Below are 19,935 nucleotides of genomic sequence, written 5' to 3'. Positions count from 1 at the left end.
TTCACCAGGGACACACGTCTCTGGACAGTTGCATAAACTACTCACCATCTGGTGGATACATAGTCCGTATACGGGGGCTGTGACCTTAGTTCTCTCGCAAGTCCAAAGTCAGCAATTTTCACAAGTTCTGGGCCCATACAAAGCAAGTTTTCCGGTTTCATGTCCCTATGGAAAAAACCTTGGTAATACAGAGAGGAAAAACAATAAATCATCGTTATCTGGACATATTTGATTTATCAACAAGATGAAGCTGAACCTCTGTTCGAATTAGGAATGTGAACTTAGAGGGGGAAATAAACCTTATTTATTGTCTATAAAACGATGGGAGGTGGGGACCGTGCTTTCAGAATAATTTGGCAAGGAAATTCATACAGTATATATGATGGGTAAAAATAAACATGCACATGTATTTCCTTTCCTTTTCTTTTTCTTTTAATATTTATTTATTTATTTGGCTGCACTGGGTCTTAGTTGTAACATACAGGATCTCTGATCTTCACTGTGGCACGTGGACTCTTTAGTTGTGGCATGTGGGATCTAGTTCCCTGACCAGGGATTGAACTCAGGCCCCCTGAATTGGGAGCACAGTCTTAGCCACAGGACCATCAGGGAAGTCCCTCCATTAGTATTTCTGTTTGTGGATCTGATGTGTTCAGGCACTGGGTTAGGTACTGCCACATTACAATGATCTCTGTGAATCTGCAAAGCAGCCCTATGGAGGCCCTGTAATCATGAGTGTGTAACAGCCGAAGAGGTTCAGCCTGGAGAGAGGCGGCCACGTGAAGCTCAAGGAGGGTTGCGCATCAGTTCTCGCCAATGCAGCTGGTCTTCCTGCTGCTGGCAGTTTAACCGCGATTCCTTGAGTATAATCACTTATTTGAGAAGTGCATTAAGCGCAATGGGAACATGCTTATTTACCGAACTAACGTATAAAATAGATGGTTCCCGAAGCTACATGGCACCCCGTGAAAATGAGGCAAAAAGCTCTCCTTGCAAACATCTAAGGAGTATGTATGTAGAGCACACTGGCTGTACACAGATGGCCTGTATCCTAATGACCCTTCCAGGTGGAGAATTAAGAACGGCCTGCTCATCGGCTGGAGGTGATCGTCATCACTCCAAGAGGGTTTGAGCTCGGAAGACTTTTCTAAGCCTGAACTGTTCTAATCCCTTCAGAGCCGTTGTGGGCTGTTGTGATGTTGACAGATGGACTCGGCGCCCCGGTACCCCTTACTCCAAATAGCTACTGAGATCCATTTCATTCACTTCCAAGAGAAACATGTCGTACTTTCACGATGAAGACAGGAGAGGGAGCATGTGACATTAATCTATAAAATCTTAGAGAATTAAACCAGAGGTGAGGTTTTCCCCACCTTATATAGTATAAATATATTGGTAACTTCATCCTATTTTAACTAAGGTATTAGTTCAATTTTTTGACAGCTACTATTTTAAAAGTGTCTGTTTTCTCAAAGGATTACATCTGAGACGTTTAAATACGACAAGAATAAATTAGCTTTTGTAAAAATGTCTATTGTTCTTGAGTCTGCTTTCCCAAATCACTATGTAGACACTTTAAAAGCCATCTCTAGATTACCCTTTACTTTTAGAAACAATTTTTAAATACTAAACTAGTTTCCTCTTTTAATCCCTTATGCTCTGAAGTTGCTGGTTCAGTTCAATTCAGTTCAGTCGCTCAGTCGTGTCCGACTCTTTGTGACCCCATGAACCTCAGCACACCAAGGCCTCCCTGTCCATCACCAACTCCCAGAGCTTGCTCAAACTCATGTCCATCGCATTGGTGATGCCATCCAGCCATCTCATTCTCTGTTGACCCCTTCTTCTGCTCTCAATCTTTCCCAGCATCAGGGTCTTTTCAAATGAGTCAGCTCTTCGAATCAGGTGGCCAAAGTATTGGAGTTTCAGCTTCGACATCAGTCCTTCCAATGAACACCCAGGACTGATCTCCTTTAGGATGGACTGGTTGTATCTCCTTGCAGTCCAAGGGACTCTCAAGAGTCTTCTCCAACACCACAGTTCAAAAGCACCAATTCTTCAGTGCTCAGCTTTCTTTATAGTCCAACTCTCACATCCATACATGACCACTAGATAAACCATAGCCTTGACTAGATGGACCTTTGTTGGCAAAGTAATATCTCTGCTTTTGAATATGCTATCTAGGTTGGTCATAACTCTCCTGCTAAGGAGTAAGCGTCTTTTAATTTCATGGCTGCAATCACCATCTGCAGTGATTTTGGAGCCCCCCAAAATAAAGTCAGCCACTGTTTCCAATGTTTCCCCATCTATTTGCCATGAAGTGATGGGACCAGATGCCATGATCTTAGTTTTCTGAAAGTTGAGCTTTGAGCCAACTTTCACTCTCCTCTTTCACTTTCATCAAGAGGCTCTTTAGTTCTTCTTCACTTTCTGCCATAAGGATGATGTCACCTGCATATCTGAGGTGATTGACATTTCTCCCGGCAATCTTGATTCCAGCTTGTGCTTCTTCCAGCCCAGTATTTCTCATGATGTACTCTGCATATAAGTTAAATAAGCAGGGTGACAATATGCAGCCTTGACGTACTCCTTTTCCTATTTGGAACCAGTCTGCCATTCCATGTCCAGTTCTAACTGTTGCTTCCTGACCTGCATTACAGGTTTCTCAAGAGGCAGGTCAGGAGGTCTGGTATGCCCATCTATCCAAGAAATCTAAACCAGTTTTATTACTAACCTAAAAAATAACAGTAAAATACAAAGCTCTTTACAAAAAAATCAAAAGAATTCATGAGGCTTTTGATTTTTCACACCACACTTGTGTCCATTAGCATAAATTAACACATGCAAAAATCAAGAGTTATTGTGCTGACCAGAGCTTTAAAATGGGTTAAAGATAAGGAATCCATTATGAACAATTAAAATAGTATATATCCTTAATTTTAATTAACAAATGACTGACTTTTACCAATCAATTGTAGTAAATTATCATGGGTTTTAGATTTTGAAAGACCTTAATAGCTTATACAAGACTGGGGATTCAAGAATGTTCTTACAAAGTTTATATGGAATTCTGCGTGGCATTTTTAGAAAATTCTATTTATTTCCTGTAGCAGTTAAAAGAGAAAAGAAACCATCAGATGAACATGAAAGGAGACTAATGATAGTGAGTTTTGAATGCCTATGCTCAAAATGCAGCAATGGTAGCATAAACTTTTCTAATTTAATATCGAAACAGCCAGTGATTCTAAACATTCATTAAAATTTTTCATAATAATCATATTAACTTTTCAGGTGAAATTATTTTGGTACATAGAGATGCAAATAACAATATCAGTTAAGATTAACATAAATAAGAAATTCATAAAAATAAGAACAAGCACTTGATTTAATTTCTTCAAGAATAGAAATAACTATTTGTGAATACTAAGAAAAACTAGAAAATTCTATAGCTTGGGTGGCTTTAAACTAGTTAGATGTTAGTAATTGGTCATGATAGATCAAAGCATATCAGCCTTTTCCAAAAGAGGAACCTTATATTTTTTTCATTTCCATGGTAAAATTAGGTGGAATAAGGAAGCAGGGTGGGTTTATGATGACTGAGACTAAACGCTGGTGATCAAACTGCTAAAAAATTCTGATATAGAGGACAATGCTGCTGCTGCTGCTAAGTCGCTTCAGTCATGTCCGACTCTGCAACCCTATAGACGGCAGCTCACCAGGCTCCCCCGTCCCTAGGATTCTCCAGGCAAGAACACTGGAGTGGATTGCCATTTCCTTCCCCAAACATGAAAGTGAAAAGTGAAAGTGAAGTCGCTCAGTCGTGTCCGACTCTTAGCAACCCCATGGACTGCAGTCTACCAGGCTCCTCCATCCATGGGATTTTCCAGGCAAGAGTACTGGAGTGGATTGCCATTGCCTTCTCCGATAGAGGAAGATAATTATAGATTATAGAAATTATATTTTATTTAGAATTGTAGAAATTCTGAAGTTTTAAAATATGTCATTTAGTAGGCACATACTCCAAAGTTGTAGTTATCTAACATAATATTATTTATTTAATAATAGCTTACATATAATTCCTATCCATAACTGACAATAATCTAAAGATGGAGGGATATAAAACCTACCATGTTTATGGATAAATGCCAGCCCCTGCAATATCTGATACATAATATTTCTGATGACAGACTCAGGGAACAACTTGTTTCTGTGAAGAAATGAACAAATAAACAGTAATGTAATTCAGTTTGTAAAAAGCATCATATATACTAAAGGTACAGACTCAGAGCCAATGTTTTGTGTGGTCTTCAGTTGAAATGGAAAACAGGTTACTTGAATAAGAAAGGCTTGTAAATTAATCCTCCAAAACAATATTTCAGGAAGTTAAGCTACCAAAAACAGTGTAAAAATGGCACTTAACCTCAAATAGCCCTTTTACCATGTACAATCGTTAGTAGTTTCATTTATACTTTTTACTTCTTTCTTATTTTTTTAAATTATGAAAGTACGATAACACATTTATAGGAGACTTGGAAATAAGTTGTACTTTTATACTTTGAAATAATATTCTAAACAATATCACTTTTATTTCCATTTAATTTAGAAATCCAGAATTGAATCATGAAATTCCAAAGCTGACTCTTTTTTAGTGTTCATTTGCAATTGTGTTAATTACTTCCACCAACAGGTTTATATATTTTTTAAAAATCAGATGAATATATAATATTTGTTATATTTATATATACTTAATTTTTTCTTCAAAATTATATCTCAACATATCTATTTATCATCTTATATATTTAAAAGAGCATAAATTATTATTCAAAGCCAAAAAGATTACCCATAATCACACCACCTGATGAAGAAACTATATTGATTTTTCAGTATTCTAATCCAGTCATAATTCACATGTATAATTCTTATATGTCATTGTTACATAAATATAATTTTGGTTTCTGTTTTTTATCTACTTGTAAGCACTTTTATAATTTTCATAGTTATCACTTCTAATGGCTACAAAATAATTACATCAGTATTATAATAATTATAATATAATTATAATTACCAACGTTTTCTCCCATTGATAGTTACTTATTTTAAATAGTTCAGAGATAAGTGAAGCTTTATATAGTCGTTTAACAGAATATACTAACTGTGGTCACTATGGATATTATGTATCAGCATTAAAAGAAAACCTGTAAGTGGATAAATCAAATAAGAAATGTATCACCACTAAAATTACAACTACATAAAAAGCAAGCATGCCTGCATACAGGGGCTAGGAGGAACTTGGGAAAAATAAACACTGATTTGAGAGGTAGAGGTTTTCTTTACTTTTAACTGCTATTACTGTCATAATGCTATCAGCCTGGAACATAACATATATTCAGTATTTTTGAAAGAAGGAAAAATAGGATTAAAGAAAAATTCAATCTTCATCCTTAGAACTTGAGAGAGAAAGTGTGTGTGTGTGTGTGTGTGTGTGTGTGAGAAACAGAGAGAAATCAGCATCAATCCACTGGGAAATTCATCTCATATTTTAGGATCTTTTGCTGAACGCCTCTGCCTTTAAAGACAGGCAAAATGGACATTAATCTCCACATGTGATCAATAGCTACCACGAAAACATTATTCTTTCCATGCTCATGGCACATGACTGAAAACTGCCCTTGTTTACAGATTCTGTCCGTATGTTTAAAAGGGGAATTTTCCTGGTGTTGGTAACACGTTGTTGTCATTCACTTAAGCATTCTCATGAACCAGTTTATTAGGTCCTTTCTTAAAAGCAACTTTGTTCTTTCCTTCATTCCTTAATGAATCTTCACAAGATGCGTGGGAGAGCAAGGTAGATGCTTTTCTCAGTTTTGCCCAAGGCCAGCTTTATTAAACTATAGACTTTGTTTCAAAAACTGTAGATAGAGTGTTTATATGAAATATTTATATGAAATATTTATCTTGACTTCTAAGAGATTACAACAGAAAAATGATGGTTCTTCTCCAATTAGACATAATTCTTTCATGAAGATAACAGCTAATTTAAAGCTACCCCTTGGACCTATATATTGCAAAGTGTGATATATTGAAGGGCTCCTAAGGGACTGATGGAGGAGACAGTAAGGGAGAACTTAATTTTCATAAACATACCTGTCTTTCATTAATTGATAGAGATTTTCTTTCATATATTCAAATATAAAATAAAGATGGTCATTTTCTCTGATAACTTCTTTCAGTTTGATCACATTGGCATGATTAAGTTTCTTCAGAGACTGCAACAGAGCAAGTAAATATGAGAAATTCTTAAGGCAAAGGTACCAAATCTGGCAAAAGCTCATCAATGCTAGGTATGATAATTACGTAATTTTTCATTTCTTCTACATTGAGTACTGAATTATGTTTTAATACCTATAACACTTTACACATCTTAAAAACATCTTAGAACACCTATTTAGAGTAAGCAGAAAGGGCTTCCCTGCTGGCTCAGGGGTAAAGAATCTGTCTGGAAACTAGGAGACGTAGGTTCGATCCCTGGTCTGGGAAGAGCCCACGTGCCAAGGAGCAGCTAAGCCTGTGCAGCATGACTACGAAGCCTGCACTCTGGAGCCCAGGGGCTGCAACTAGCGAAGCCCGAGCACCCTGGAGCCCGTGCTCTCCAACGAGAGGAGCCACTGCAATGAGAAGTCCCTGCACCCGCAACTAGTGAGGAGTCCTCGCTCGCTGCAGCCAGAGCAAGCCCGAACAGCAACAAAGACGCAGCACAGCCCAAAATAAAGAAGCAAAATCTTAAAGTAAGCAGTGATTGTTTAAGGAATGAATATAAGTGCAGAAATAAACCAGGTCAGCAATAGCTATCAAGCATTTCAGTCTGTCAACATTTTTTTTTTCTTGGTTATTAAATAGGTTTAACCTTCCTTCTGACTTAACCATGTGCAATTCCATGCAAAAGTCTCCGAAAATGTATCCACATTGTACACATAAAATAGAAAGAAATGGTATGTGGTAATTTAAAAAATTGTATTTCCTTTGATAGTACGAATTAAAATGCTCTTTTAAAAGTGAGAGTGTACTTTCACAGTATATTTAAAATGGATAACCAGCAAGGATCTCCTGTATGGCACAGGGAACTCTGCTCAATGTTATTTGGCAGCCTGGATGGGAGGGGAGGTTTGGGGGAGAATATACATACATATACATGTATTTATATGGCTGAGTCCCTTTGCTGTCCACCTGAAACCATCACAACCATCACATTGTTTGTTAATTGGCTATACCCTACTACAAAATAAAAAGTTTAGAAAAAAAAAAAATGGAGATCACTGGCACTAAAAAAGTGAGTGTACTTTCAAATGTGAAGGTACAGCTATTTTCTGTTCTCCACTGACATTCTGATGAGAAATTAGTTTAGGAAGATAAAGAAAAACATAAGGAATAGAATTATCTTTGGTCTGCTTCCCACAGAGAACGAAACAGTCTCCTTAGCTACCATCCTCGGAAATGAGAGACGTGTGAGGTAGAACTGAGGTCTTCTCCGGTTCTTTTCATCTCTGGGGTTTTACCTTAACTTCTCTCAAGTTCATACATTCATCCCAAGAATAGAACTTTCTCTTCATTCTGAAATTAAAAAAGAAAAGTTTAGTGCCTGGGGACCGAGGGTGTGAAGACACAGATTACACAGCTGGCTTTCTCACCCTATTATTAGTTTGCCTCAGGCAAGCTCTTCCCTCCTCTTTACCTGTCTTCCCTCCTCCTTAAAAGCAGATCATCTCCATTCTGTGCATCTCAAGGCCACTTGGTGCAGGCTCATGACTGTGTCACTTCTTGGACAAATTACCTAATGACCCTCTGTGCCGCAAACTCCTTAGCTATGGAGTAGAAACCGCTGCATAAGAGAAGCTTATTGTAAAAGGCTTAGGTCAGGACTCAGTAAATACTAGATGTTCCTATTTTTACCAGTATCTGTGAAAGTGAAAAGTGAAGCCGCTCAGCTGTGTCCAACTCGTTGCGACCCCATGAACTGTAGCCTACCAGGCTCCTCCATCCATGGGATTTTCCAGGCAAGGATATTGGAGCGGGTTGCCATTTCCTTCTCCAGGGGATCTTCCCAACCCAGGGATTGAACCTGGGTCTCCCGCATTGCAGGCAGACCCTTTACCATCTGAGCCAACCAGAGAAGCCCCACCAGTATCCGTGGTTGGCTACAATGAGATAAGAAGGGCATCACTGCTATTATTCCTAAAATACTCTTAGTGAATCAGAATTTCACTTATACATACTCAGGTGCTAAAAACTGAGGGCTTACTGACTTACCAAAAGATATTTTTCAGTACTATAGCCATAAATGTCTTGCTGAAATGAAGAAAGTCCAGCACAGTGCTCAATTTGAAATAAAATACAAACCAATTCAAATATAGTATAAAAGTATTTTCATCAAGTGATCAGATCCATCCAAAACTGTACATATAATCTCTAGAATTCTTAAAAAATAATTATAGAATTTTTAATCCCACCTTTAGAGGCTGGTTAACATATTCAAGTTCTTTTTCAAAATTTAGTACAAACGGAAACATTTATTCTGAAAAATCTGTACTAGCGGCAATGCGCATTTACTAACATGCTACTTTCTCCTCAACAGTTATACTTCTTATCAATACTACCTTAAAGTGATGCAGGTATCTACATGCAACAAATATGGAAGTTTCTTCACAAAACAATTATCCCAATTTCTTAGACCAATTTAAAGAAATTAGTTTAATTGTAAGACGTTAAACCAATTTGTTAGAATTCTTTTTAGACTCCCTGCCAGCTTCTCTTCCATTTGTCTATTCATCCAACACCTGCTACGAGCCCGGATGATGAAATTGGGGATGGTTACCGCTGCTTCGCATCTCACAGGAAATCGACTTTTGTTAACACAAAATAGACATAAAGATCAGCTTAGAGGATCATGAGATAAACTGGCCAGGCCTCAGGCCTTTGTGATGAGGCAGTGTTTCAGATGAGACTTGCAAGACAGAAGCTGCCAGCCAGAGAAAGACAGCTAGAAAGAGCTTGGCCGGTTGCAAGAATGGAGAGAACTTTCAGCTCAGGCTAATCCTTATTCCTTGAACGCCAGAAGCTGGCTTTCAGGGTTCTGAGCTCACCTTTCCTGTTCGGCTTTTTCTCCCATAGCACTGATCACCTTCTTATATAGCGTATAGTTAAATTATTACGTTTAGACCTTGTCCCCTCTCCTCAAGTACAGCAGCAAGCTCTCTGAAGACACCACCACCTGCCTAATCAGTTTTTGAGACACAGTTTAAGTCTCAATAGATATTCATTCACTAAATGGTGGCTTGATGGGTTTTGAAATCCACAGGTGGGGCTCCTGAGCAACCGTCCCACAAACAGGAGACCCTCTGGAATGGAACTGCCTCTCAGGTCTTTAAAGGACACGGAACTTAATAAATATTTGTTAATTTAATGAGGTGAGAGGGTCTTATCACCAGCCCCTAGAAAGACGATTTATAGCTTTTTTTTTTTTTTCCGCTTTTTTCCCCTGAAATGGCAGCAGATACTACAAGGTTTCTTACCAGTGAGTTACAGTAAAATTTCCCAAAATCTCTCCTGCTTCTAGGCCTTCATACATGCTATTCTTAAAGCTTGGCTATGCTTCCCTCTCCTCTTGATAGCTTTTTCTCATTCTCGAGATCTCATTTTTTGTGGGAAGTCTTCTAAGATGATACCATGAGACCCAATCCTCATTCTCATTTTCTTATCCCTCTCTCCCTAAGAAGCCAAGCATTCATGGATTTTATCGTAAATCTTTTCAGTCCTTTTAAATATTTTTACACATAGATTTATTTGTGTATAATGAAGTATTTGTGTGAATTTACATAATCGCTTAACCTATAACTAAGAATGATTTCATCTCATTTTGGCTAATACTTGCTGCTGCTGCTGCTAAGTCGCTTTAGTCGTGTCGGACTCTGTGCGACCCCATAGGCGGCAGCCCACCAGGCTCCGCCATATCTGGGATTCTCCAGGCAAGAACACTGGAGTGGGTTGCTATTTCCTTCTCCAATGCATGAAAGTGAAAAGTGAAAGTAAAGTCACTCAGTCGTGTCCAACTCTCAGTGATCCCATGGACTGCAGCCTACTACGCTCCTCCATCCATGGAACTACACTCCGTTTATTACTTTTTTCTCTTATTGCACCAGTTAGGGTCTCCAGTACAATCTTGATCAGTAGGGGATACAACAGGCATACTGGTCTTAAAATCAAATTTACGGGATGTACCTGTAATATTTCACCTTTCAGGTTAGGGAAATTTATTTTTATTCCCGTTTTTCGTTTCAGTTATGTAAGCATGCTAAGTCACTTTAGTCGTATCCAACCCTTTGCGACTCCATGGACTATAGCCCATGAGGCTCTTCTGTCCATGGGGTTCTCCAGGCAAGAATACTGGAGTAGGTCACAGTGCCCTCATCCAGGGGAATCTTCCCAACCCAGGGATCAACCCACATCTCTTAAGTCTCCTGCACTGGCAGGAGGTTCCTTTACCACTAGTACCACCTGGGAAGCCCATTCATTATACATTTACTTACTTGATACTAATGGCTATTTGACAATACTTTATAAAAGGATTTCCTTATGCATATAGTATTTTAGATCATGATATCGTAAAGTTTTTAACATTTGATAAACATTTGATAAAGCACTTAAATTTTGGATGATCATCCTTTGGTTGAAGCGGTAATCAGTTTCCAAGACTGGAAGCCAGCTACCATGTCATGAGAACACTCAAGTGACGATCTGTAGAACCCCATATAGAGAGAAACTGTCTTTATATACAAAAAAGAAATATGCATCAAAGGAAGCTGATGTGGGAGGGACATAGAAAATGCCATCGATAAGCCAAGGAAAAAGGCCTAGGAGAGATCCCTTCCTCCCAGCCCTCAGCAGGAACCAACCCTGCTGACCCTTTGACTTTAGACCTCCCAACTGTCTCAAGAAATCCTTACCATTTAAGCCAACCAGCCTTTGCTTAAACTGGCACATACAGAAGTCCAGTCTGAGCCACGCTGTGTACCCCCAAATCCATATCTTGAAGTCCTAACCTCCCGGTACCTCGGAGAATGACTGCATTTGGAGACAGACCTTACAGAGGTAATTAAGGTTAACTGAGGCCTTTGGGGTGGTTCCTAATCCGATATTACTGGTGTCCTTATAGGAGGAGGAGATTAGGACTCAGATATACACAGACGGAAGACCAGGTGAACACATGGGGAGCAGAGAACTGTCTGCAAGCTGAGAGAGGGGCCTCAGGGGAAACCAACCCTGCCAACAGCTCGCTGTCACACTTCCAACCTCCAGACTATGGGGAAATAAATACGTTGCTTAAACCACCCCGTCTGGGGTACTTGCTGAGGGCAGCCCCAGCAAACTGACATGGTAAACCAGCTTGCAAGTGCGTACTCAGGCCCCGGTCCAGCCTGCAGACGACTGTGATCTAAGCTGACCTCTACCATCATCGCAGAGAGACCTGGAGCCGGAACCACAGCTGAGCTGCTCCTAAATTCCTGACCCACAGAAACCATGAGTTAACAAATGTTTGTTTGTCTTAAATCACTAAGCTTTGGGGTAATGTTTTTTTAACATATGATAGATAACAAATACAGTAGATTAAAGAAATAATTAAGTTAATAATTCCTCTCTTTCATCAGTAAGCTCAGGGAAATACCATATGCCATTCAGAACTCAATTTGATATTATGAATACCATCTGATTTTGAGGCCTGTTGTTTTAAAGAAATCATAAGCTCTACTCTGTACTCCACTTTAAGTGCTAAAAGAGAATGCTAAGCATTATCTTCAGTATCAGTTCAGATTTATCATGCATAAGAAGCAGAGCCCTAAATAGATAACTAATGGGAAGCTGCTGTGTAACACAGGGAGCTCAACCTGGTGCCCTGGGACAACCTAGAGGGTGGGATGGCATCAGGGGAAGGAGGGAGGCGCAAGACGGAGGGACCACATACATACTTATGGCTGTCATGCTGATGTATGGCAGAAACCAACACAACCTTGTAAAGCAATTACCCTCCAATTAAAAATAAAAGAAAATTTTTCCAAAAAGCAGAGCCTAATATTTTTTGCTGGACAAACCAGAAAATTAAACTCATATATGTGGGGACCAGCAGAACTCCTTTTTTGCAGTGCTGTCTCCAGAATGGCATTCCACGATGGCCTGACAAGCGTGAGGTCTGGACCAGACTTCTCTCTGTGCTTGTATGCGTTCTCAAGCAAGCAAAGGAGAGGAACAGAAAGACGGGTGAACGTGGCAGGGTCGCCCGCGGTACCTTTTGATGGCCACCAGCTCCCCGGACTCATTGCTCTTGCCCATGAGCACGCTCCCGTACGTGCCGTCCCCCAGCTGTCTCATGGTCGTGTACCGGTTCATCTCGGAAGAACGATGCAGTGCAGGCTGTCCACAGGAAATGATGTCTTTGTTGTATATAAATATAAACGCGTCTTTTATTTTTATTTGTTTCTGCCCTTAGACCGTTGTTACTACACTGGTGACAGGTTTTGTCATCATTAAATACAGGTTCTTCCCCAAGATTCTGTAGGTTCATAAGATACAGCAGTAAGGAATCTGGCAAGGAAATGGTGCTTCCATTCTTAAGAACACCCTGTAAAAAAAAAAAAAAAAAAAAACAAGAATAAAAGGAATATTCATTAAAGAATCGCTTCCAAAAATTTACTGGTAACCTAGGAAAACTGTAAGATAAACACTAATTGTTAAGCACATGCCAGTAAATCACTTGTGCCATTTGGAATGACGTTCACATTTGATAGACTGATGAAAATCACTGCAGAATGCTTAATTTATTAATACATGGTACCATGTAATGAAACTGAACCCAATAAACACTGACTCAATGATGTTTGTGGTTCCTTTTTTTTTTTTTTAACTGACTATAATAGAATCTATGGGCTTCCCGGGTGGCTCAGCTGGTAAAGAATCCACTGCAATGCGGGAGACCTGGGTTCAATCCCTAGGTTGGGAAGATCCCCTGGAGGAGGGCATGGCAACCTGCTCTAGTATTCTTGCCTGGAGAATCCCCATAGACGGAGGAGCCTGGTGGGCTACAGTTCATAGGGTCGAAAAGAGTCAGACACAACTGAAGGACACAGCAGCAATAGAATCTATGGGAGTCCACATCAGACTGAGGAAAATCAGATTCTCCACTATATCCATTCTTAGAATCAATTTTTGCATCGTGTTTAATTTGGACCACAATCCCTTATGTGAAATTCCTGGGCCAGATCTGTTTGGAATCCAGGTATTTGCATATGTTAGAAAAGAAATAGAGGGTTTCCCTGCTGGCACAGGGGTAAAGAAACACAGGAGACCCAGGTTCCATCCCTGGGTCAGGAAGATCCCCTGGAGAAGGAAATGGCAACCCACTCCAGTATTCTTGCCTGGGAAATTCCATGCACCGAGGAGCCTGGCAGGCTACAGTCCATGGGGTCGAAAGAGTCAAACTTGACTTAGCGACTAAACCACCAACCACAGAAAAGTAGGAGGGTACATAACATCTCCCAAAGAGCATCTTAATGTGCCTGCAGGAGAATGTAAGAGAAGTTCACTAAGTAAAAGAAATGAAGACCATAAGTGGCCTCACATCATTCGGGTCATATTTTATTGCAAATGAATTTGCACAAATTAATTTCTGAAAATTCATCTTTCAGAGCTTTGTGGATTTCAAAACTACAGAAAAGGGGTTGTGGATGTGTATATATTAGAAGGGTACAGGTTTCGATAGGTTCTGATTTTATTATAATTAAAAAAATAAAACAAACCAAAGCACATAAAGCCATAGTACCTCCTTCATTACAACTGTGCAATAATTTCCTCCCGCTCTTCTGTCTCAATTCAGCTTTCAAGGAACAATTTCTCATTTCACACCTGTTTATCATTCTTACGTTGCTTTCAAAAATCTATCCTCCTGCTACAAGGCTATATTCTTAGCCGCAGAAGGTAACAACATTTGGCACTATGAAAAGACATAGTTTGTTTTAAAATGCCTTTTATAGGGAATTCCCTGGAGGTCCAGTGGTTATTCACTGTGCTTTTGCTGTTGAGAGTCCGAGTTCCATCCACGGTTGGGGAACTAAGATCCAACAAGTCATGTGGTTCGGCCGGAAAAATAAAATTAAAATGCCTTTTATAATCTGATGCTTCAATCGACGCTTATTTTTCTTTCACTGTAGCACTACTTCCACAAAATAAAATCACAGAAATTCCTTCCCTATTAGATGCAGAACTGTAGGAGCAACAAGAATATATTGTAATTGTCAAAGTACCCAAGGCTTCCAAAAATAGGCCTTTCTGCGGAAGCACAGCAGAGAATTGCACTAAACGAGGCAGTTCCCTTTGCACGGGACACATTTGTCCACAGGAAGCTCTGGAAGAACCCGTGGGGCTTTTAAATAACAGCGAGTGTGCTTTCATTTGTCATTTATTTTACTTCGCTACAGATAGCAACCCCTTCAAAGGCGCGTGAGTAGTTTAGGCCACACTAACTCTGTGGCCAGGATCTTGACAAAGAGATCTCAGTAGTAAATTCCATTTCTGTTTAGTGGTTCCTTCATCTGGCTCAGTTATGTCTTAGTAAATGGTTTCAACAAATGCCAGCAAATGCTTCCCCATTTGCCTGAAAATGAAGTTCTTTTGCAAGTGATCTTTACATCATACATAGACACAGGTTCTAAACATAAGGGCATTAATACAGAGAAAGGCAACATCCCCCTGCACAGTTCCTGACTAAAATATGTATTTGGTTTCCTTAATTTTTCCATTATCTAGGTAAGGAAAGATAATTTTGAAAGCTCTTTGGGGGTTTGTTTGGTAATGCCTGTTTATCATTCTTATGCTGCTTTAAAATTTTTATTATCATCCTGCCACAAGGCTGTATTCTAAGATGCAGAAGGGGTTTGTTTGGTGCTCTGATTAAACAAAACATGGGCTACAAACCGTATTCCTTCTGATCATTTAGAATTTTATTAAATCAGTATTTTTCAGTTTATTATCAGATGTTAAACTGCTTGACATTCTTTTTTTTTTTTGGCTGCACCACACGGCTTGCAGGATCTTAGTTCCCTGACCAGGGAGGGAACCCAGGGCCTTGGCAGCGAAAGTGCCAAGTCCTAGCCACTGAACCACCAGGGAATTCACTTAATGTTTGCTTGACTTTCTTTTCTAGCTTCACTATTTAAGGTCTTTTAAGGAAATGTGCTCTTCAGAGGTTACCAATTCTTTCTGGTTAAGTAACAATATAGAGAATATATTTGTCCAAAAGGCCACAGTGTTCATCATAGCAGTAACAGTGTACAATAAAAACGCAGAGGGATTAAGTGACCTAGGATCAATCAAGAGAATCAATGATGGTTAGTCTAATAGTTGCATTAGCCTGAAGCTATTTGGTGTTTCAGTGCATCCCCAGCTTCTAAACAACCCATCCTTGCTAGCTATTACAATCACTGATGCAACTAAAAAGAACCACCCCTCTTCACTCCCAAACCGTGTAGAATCCACCCCACAATGAAGGCTGCCCACCCCACCCCCACCACCCCCTAAAGATTCCTAAATCCTCATCCTAACACGGCAAGATGCTATAAACAACCTGAAAAGTACACAGAGGTCTCCCTACCCCGACTACACCATGGGGCTAGATCTGGCTCATGCCAATAACCTGGAAGGACACTGAAAAATTAGGCCAGAAACAGTGAAGGGACAGTGAGTGAGTTGGGGAGAAGGGAGTCTAACTGGAAAGTTATGATTTTTACCCCACCCCCAAGTTACTGAGTTAAATTTTAATGGGATAAATAGCAGCATCTTTTCTTTGCAAATCTGGTGCATATGCACAGATTATTTTCAGGGCAACACCTAAGTGAGGACAAACATTGAGGGCCTAAGAGGTAGACGGTGATTATAGGCACCTCTGCTGCTGCTGCTGCTGCTAAGTTGCTTCAGTTGTGTCAGACTCTGAGCAACCCCATAGAAGGGCCCCCACCAGGGTCCCCCGTCCCTGGGATTCTCCAGGCAAGAACACTGGAGTGGGTTGCCATTTCCTTCTCCAATGCATTAAAGTGAAAAGTGAAAGTGAAGTCTGACTCTTAGAGACCTCATGGACTGCAGCCCACCAGGCTCCTCCATCCATGGGATTTTCCAGGCAAGAGTACTGGAGTGGGGTGCCATTGCCTTCTCCGATAGGCACCTCTAGAAAAGGACAAAAGAGAAAGGAGTGAAGAGGGAGCTGCCCAGGTTGGGAGAGAATTTCAGAGGTAAGGGGTGCCAGGAACGTGGAAATTTCACCTTGCAGTGGCTCAACCACCTGCAAAAGCAGAATGAACTGCCTCTTTCTCTTACCTTGTAAAGAGCATCAACCATAACACCACCAATACTATTACAGCACAACAGACCACGGATGCCTTCCTGCTCTAGCTTGGAAGCCCAGTTTTTTGTTCTTGTTTTTGTTTTGGAGTGGCTGTAATAGAAGCCTCACTCCAAGTCTTCCAAAAAAGAAAAAACACTGGAAACACAGTTTGTTTCAAGTGCTATAGCATAGGATACTCATATTCAGGGAAAAATACAAGAGGTACACAGCCATTTCTTGGCTTCTTTTGTTTGAGGGGGTGAAGATTCTGGGTATGACACGGATTTTTAAAAGTCTGATGTGTAGTTCCAAGGCAATTGGAGTTTACGCAAGTTTACATACTATGCTCCCAAACAAAGCATCAGAAAGGTCTCTTTTGAGTCATTTTAATTACAAAATAAACAGCTGTCCAGGGTGAGAAGCTGACAATTCCAGCTATCTCCTTATCCCCCTGAAAACAAGGATAATGGCCCAATGTAGACAGGCATAGATGTATAAAGGGTTTTTTAAATTATTCCCATGTACCTACTCACTGAGGGGCTTTCCAGGTGGCGCTAATGGGAGAGAACATGCCTGCCAACGTAGGAGACTCAAGAGATGCAGGTTCGATCCCTGGGTAGGGAAGATCCTCTGGAGGAGGGCATAGCAACCCACTTCAGTATTCTCGCCTGGAGAATCCCATGGCCAGAGAGCCTGGCGGGCTACAGTCCATCGGGTGGCAAAGAGTCAGACATGACTGAAGGGACTTAGCATAGCACAGCATCTACTCACTGATAGCCCGTAAACAACTGTTCTTATCAGTGTAGCATAGGAAGGTCCTAAACTGATTTACTAGTCAAAAAGCAGTATATGTAATTTAAAAGACAGACTGCCTATAGGTCCCCAGTTCAGTCAATGATATTTCTCTGCAAACTACGTATATTCTTCTCTGTTTTTGTGTTGTTCCGTCGCTAAGTCGTGTCCGACTCTTTGCAACCCCATGGACTGCAGCACACCAGGCTTCCCTGTCCTTCACTATCTCCCGGAGTTTGCTCAGATTCATGTCCTTTGAGTTGGTGATGCTATCCAACCATCTCATCTTCTGTTGCCCTCTTCTCCTCCTGTCCTCAACCTTTCCCAACATCAGGTCTTCTCTGTGGACCCTGGAAGCTAATTCTGCAAAATAGGGGTGTATTAAAAAGATTTCTTTTGCACATGAATATTTCCATGTATATATTTCAACATGGATGCAACAAGGCATAACACAAGTAAATGTAATTTAACTATGATCCTCAATTAATTGAACAGAATTGTTAGGAACTTGGAATTTTCTACAATCAAGCTACAGTACTTTCTTATGAGTTATACACACCTTATATTCTGGTTTAAGGGGAAAAGAAACATTTATCGAGAGGCTCAATTACAGACTTACATTAGATAAATACTCTCACCATTTCTCTCCCATTCTAGATGTCTTATTTTTAGCTAAGTGCACAATTATTGTAAACTTGAGCTTTATTCTCAACAGCTTCTGCCAGCTAATAAGGGATTTAGAAGGGATTAAAGACGATTAAGAGAGAGGGCAAATGAAGGGTAAAAATCGGTGTCTGCCCAATCACTGAGCAGATAACCTCTCCACGTCTTCATCTTGCTTTGGCACAATCTGCTGTAATGCTATTACTCTAAGGTTGGAATTAACATTTGTTTGTTTTTAAAGTAATGCCATAAAAATCATTAAGTTGTTTAAAAAGCAAAACAGAAAAAAGTTTTCAAACCAACCAAGTCATATGTTTACAGAAATTAAAAGGGGAGCTTTTGCAATGGGAAAACAAAGATTTTGTGTTTTAAAAATGAAAGCATGGTGCTCTGTGCTAATATTCACAAACTGTTTTAAAACGAAGCAAAACCACCCGCCCTCAAATAAATAAATAAAACCCCTCCCCAACAAATAGATCAAACACTTTGCCCAAAGCCAGCTTCTGCCTTGCCCAGGCAGAAGGTGGCCTCCTTGGGCGGAGCGAAGGGTCTCTCCTTTTCCGGTCACTCAGCGGAGATGGAGGTTGGGGGGGTGGGGACGGTAAAGACCGGCCGAAAGGCTGCAAAGTAACTTTTGCCTCTATTATTACTACCTCGACTCTAGGGATTGTTTTTCTGATTAAAATAACTCCGATACCTTTGACTCTATGAGAAGTCCGTTACAATTAGAACAACTGCCTGATCATTTAAAGATTAAACACAATTACATACATTTCTTTCCGTTTAGAGTTGAGATTACGAACACCTTATAAAAAGCCAGTGTTATTGCCTCCCCTCCCGCGACTCCAACCCTGTCCTTAAACTAAGTGCCCGTCTTATTTGCAAGTCAGGAAGCAGTTTCCGTTCCCTGACGCTCTGATTTCTGATATTTTTCCTTCCCCCTCCACCCCCCCTACCCCCACCCCCAGCAAACCAGGCCCTTAAGACTCCGTGGGCGCAGTCCCTCCGGCCTGCTGGTACGGGTGGTCCCGGGAGACCCGCGTGTCCCGCCGACCGCAGCTGTGGGCTCGGCGAGGAGGACTCGGGGGGCCCGCTGGTCCACCCTGCGCCGGGATTCCGCTTTTACCTGGGAGCCGTTTGGGATGCACTGAATTTGGACCCAGTTTCTCTTTCCTCCTTTTTCATTTTTGTAACAGTTCTGAACTCAATTCCGCTGCCTTCTCGAGACCCGATCCCGCCACCTCACTCCTCAAAGTAGTGTCCCACTCCAGCCCAGGCACTAAAGGGAGAGGGTGAGGTCCGGGGTGAGGGGGTACGATGGGAGACTCTAGGATAGAGGTGGCGGTGAGGGTCTCCGAGACTGAAGGATGACCACTGTCATCCTCCAACCCAGGACTGAACCCCGTCGTCTAGGGACGCAGGAAAGTGGCCAGGGGCGCTTCGGAGCAAACCCACCGCGCTGGGAGCGGGTATATCTTCCCCGCCGGCCAGCCCCGCCCCTCCCCGAGTCCTCCTCCCCCTAGTCCCCGACCCCTACCAGTGTCCAGGCCCCTTCTCTCAGCAGAGGTCTGCCCCGGTAGGACAGGGCGCCCAGGGGACATGCCGGGCCGCCTCGCAGGACAGGCCCGGGTCGGACGGACGGTGGCCGCCCCTCTGCCCGCTCGGGATTACCTGCCCGCGCCGGCCGCTTACCTCGTTCGCTCCCTTGTGAAGCTCGGGAGTCCTGTGTGTTCCATCTCCTAGGAAACGGCGGGCGTGCATCTGCCCCCGCGCCGCCCTCCCGTTTACACCCCGCCCACAGGGCGGGGCTAAACGAGAAGTCCCCGCCCGTGGGCGTTCGCCCCGCCTCCCAGGGGCGGGGCCTCCGGGAACACCTGGAAGCCGCTGGAGTTCCTCCTCTTCTGCTATTTCATTTGGGGCTTGGGGCAGTCCTGATTACCTTTGCACTTATTTATAAGAAGTTGGGTTGTTTGCCCTTTGTTTGTTCCCACTCGTTCTATAGAGTCCTGATTCACTGAATCTGGTTCCCAGGCTTGTGAAGAGCAAGAGGAAGCCAACTGTTCGCC

At 41.5% G+C, this 19,935-nt stretch overlaps 1 protein-coding gene across 1 annotated transcript in view; it reads right to left on the bottom strand.

Moving 5' to 3' along the window:
- MAK (male germ cell associated kinase) overlaps nt 1-19,620 on the bottom strand; it is a 49,543-nt gene extending 29,923 nt beyond the window's left edge. Inside the window, exons 1-6 of the mRNA XM_069563079.1 lie at nt 19,562-19,620; nt 12,332-12,664; nt 7,551-7,605; nt 6,142-6,263; nt 4,125-4,204; nt 46-178 (exon numbers count right to left, since the gene is read on the bottom strand). Coding sequence (XP_069419180.1) covers nt 46-178; nt 4,125-4,204; nt 6,142-6,263; nt 7,551-7,605; nt 12,332-12,432 — 491 coding nt within the window. The 5' untranslated portion in view covers nt 12,433-12,664; nt 19,562-19,620. The remainder of the gene's footprint in view (nt 1-45; nt 179-4,124; nt 4,205-6,141; nt 6,264-7,550; nt 7,606-12,331; nt 12,665-19,561) is intronic.
- Between the last annotated feature and the right edge of the window lie 315 nt (nt 19,621-19,935).

This window comes from Ovis canadensis, chromosome 20, assembly GCF_042477335.2.
Source record: "Ovis canadensis isolate MfBH-ARS-UI-01 breed Bighorn chromosome 20, ARS-UI_OviCan_v2, whole genome shotgun sequence".
Lineage (NCBI taxonomy): Eukaryota > Metazoa > Chordata > Mammalia > Artiodactyla > Bovidae > Ovis > Ovis canadensis.
Note: the sequence above shows the minus strand (reverse complement) of the source record. Positions and strands in the feature narration are given on the sequence as shown.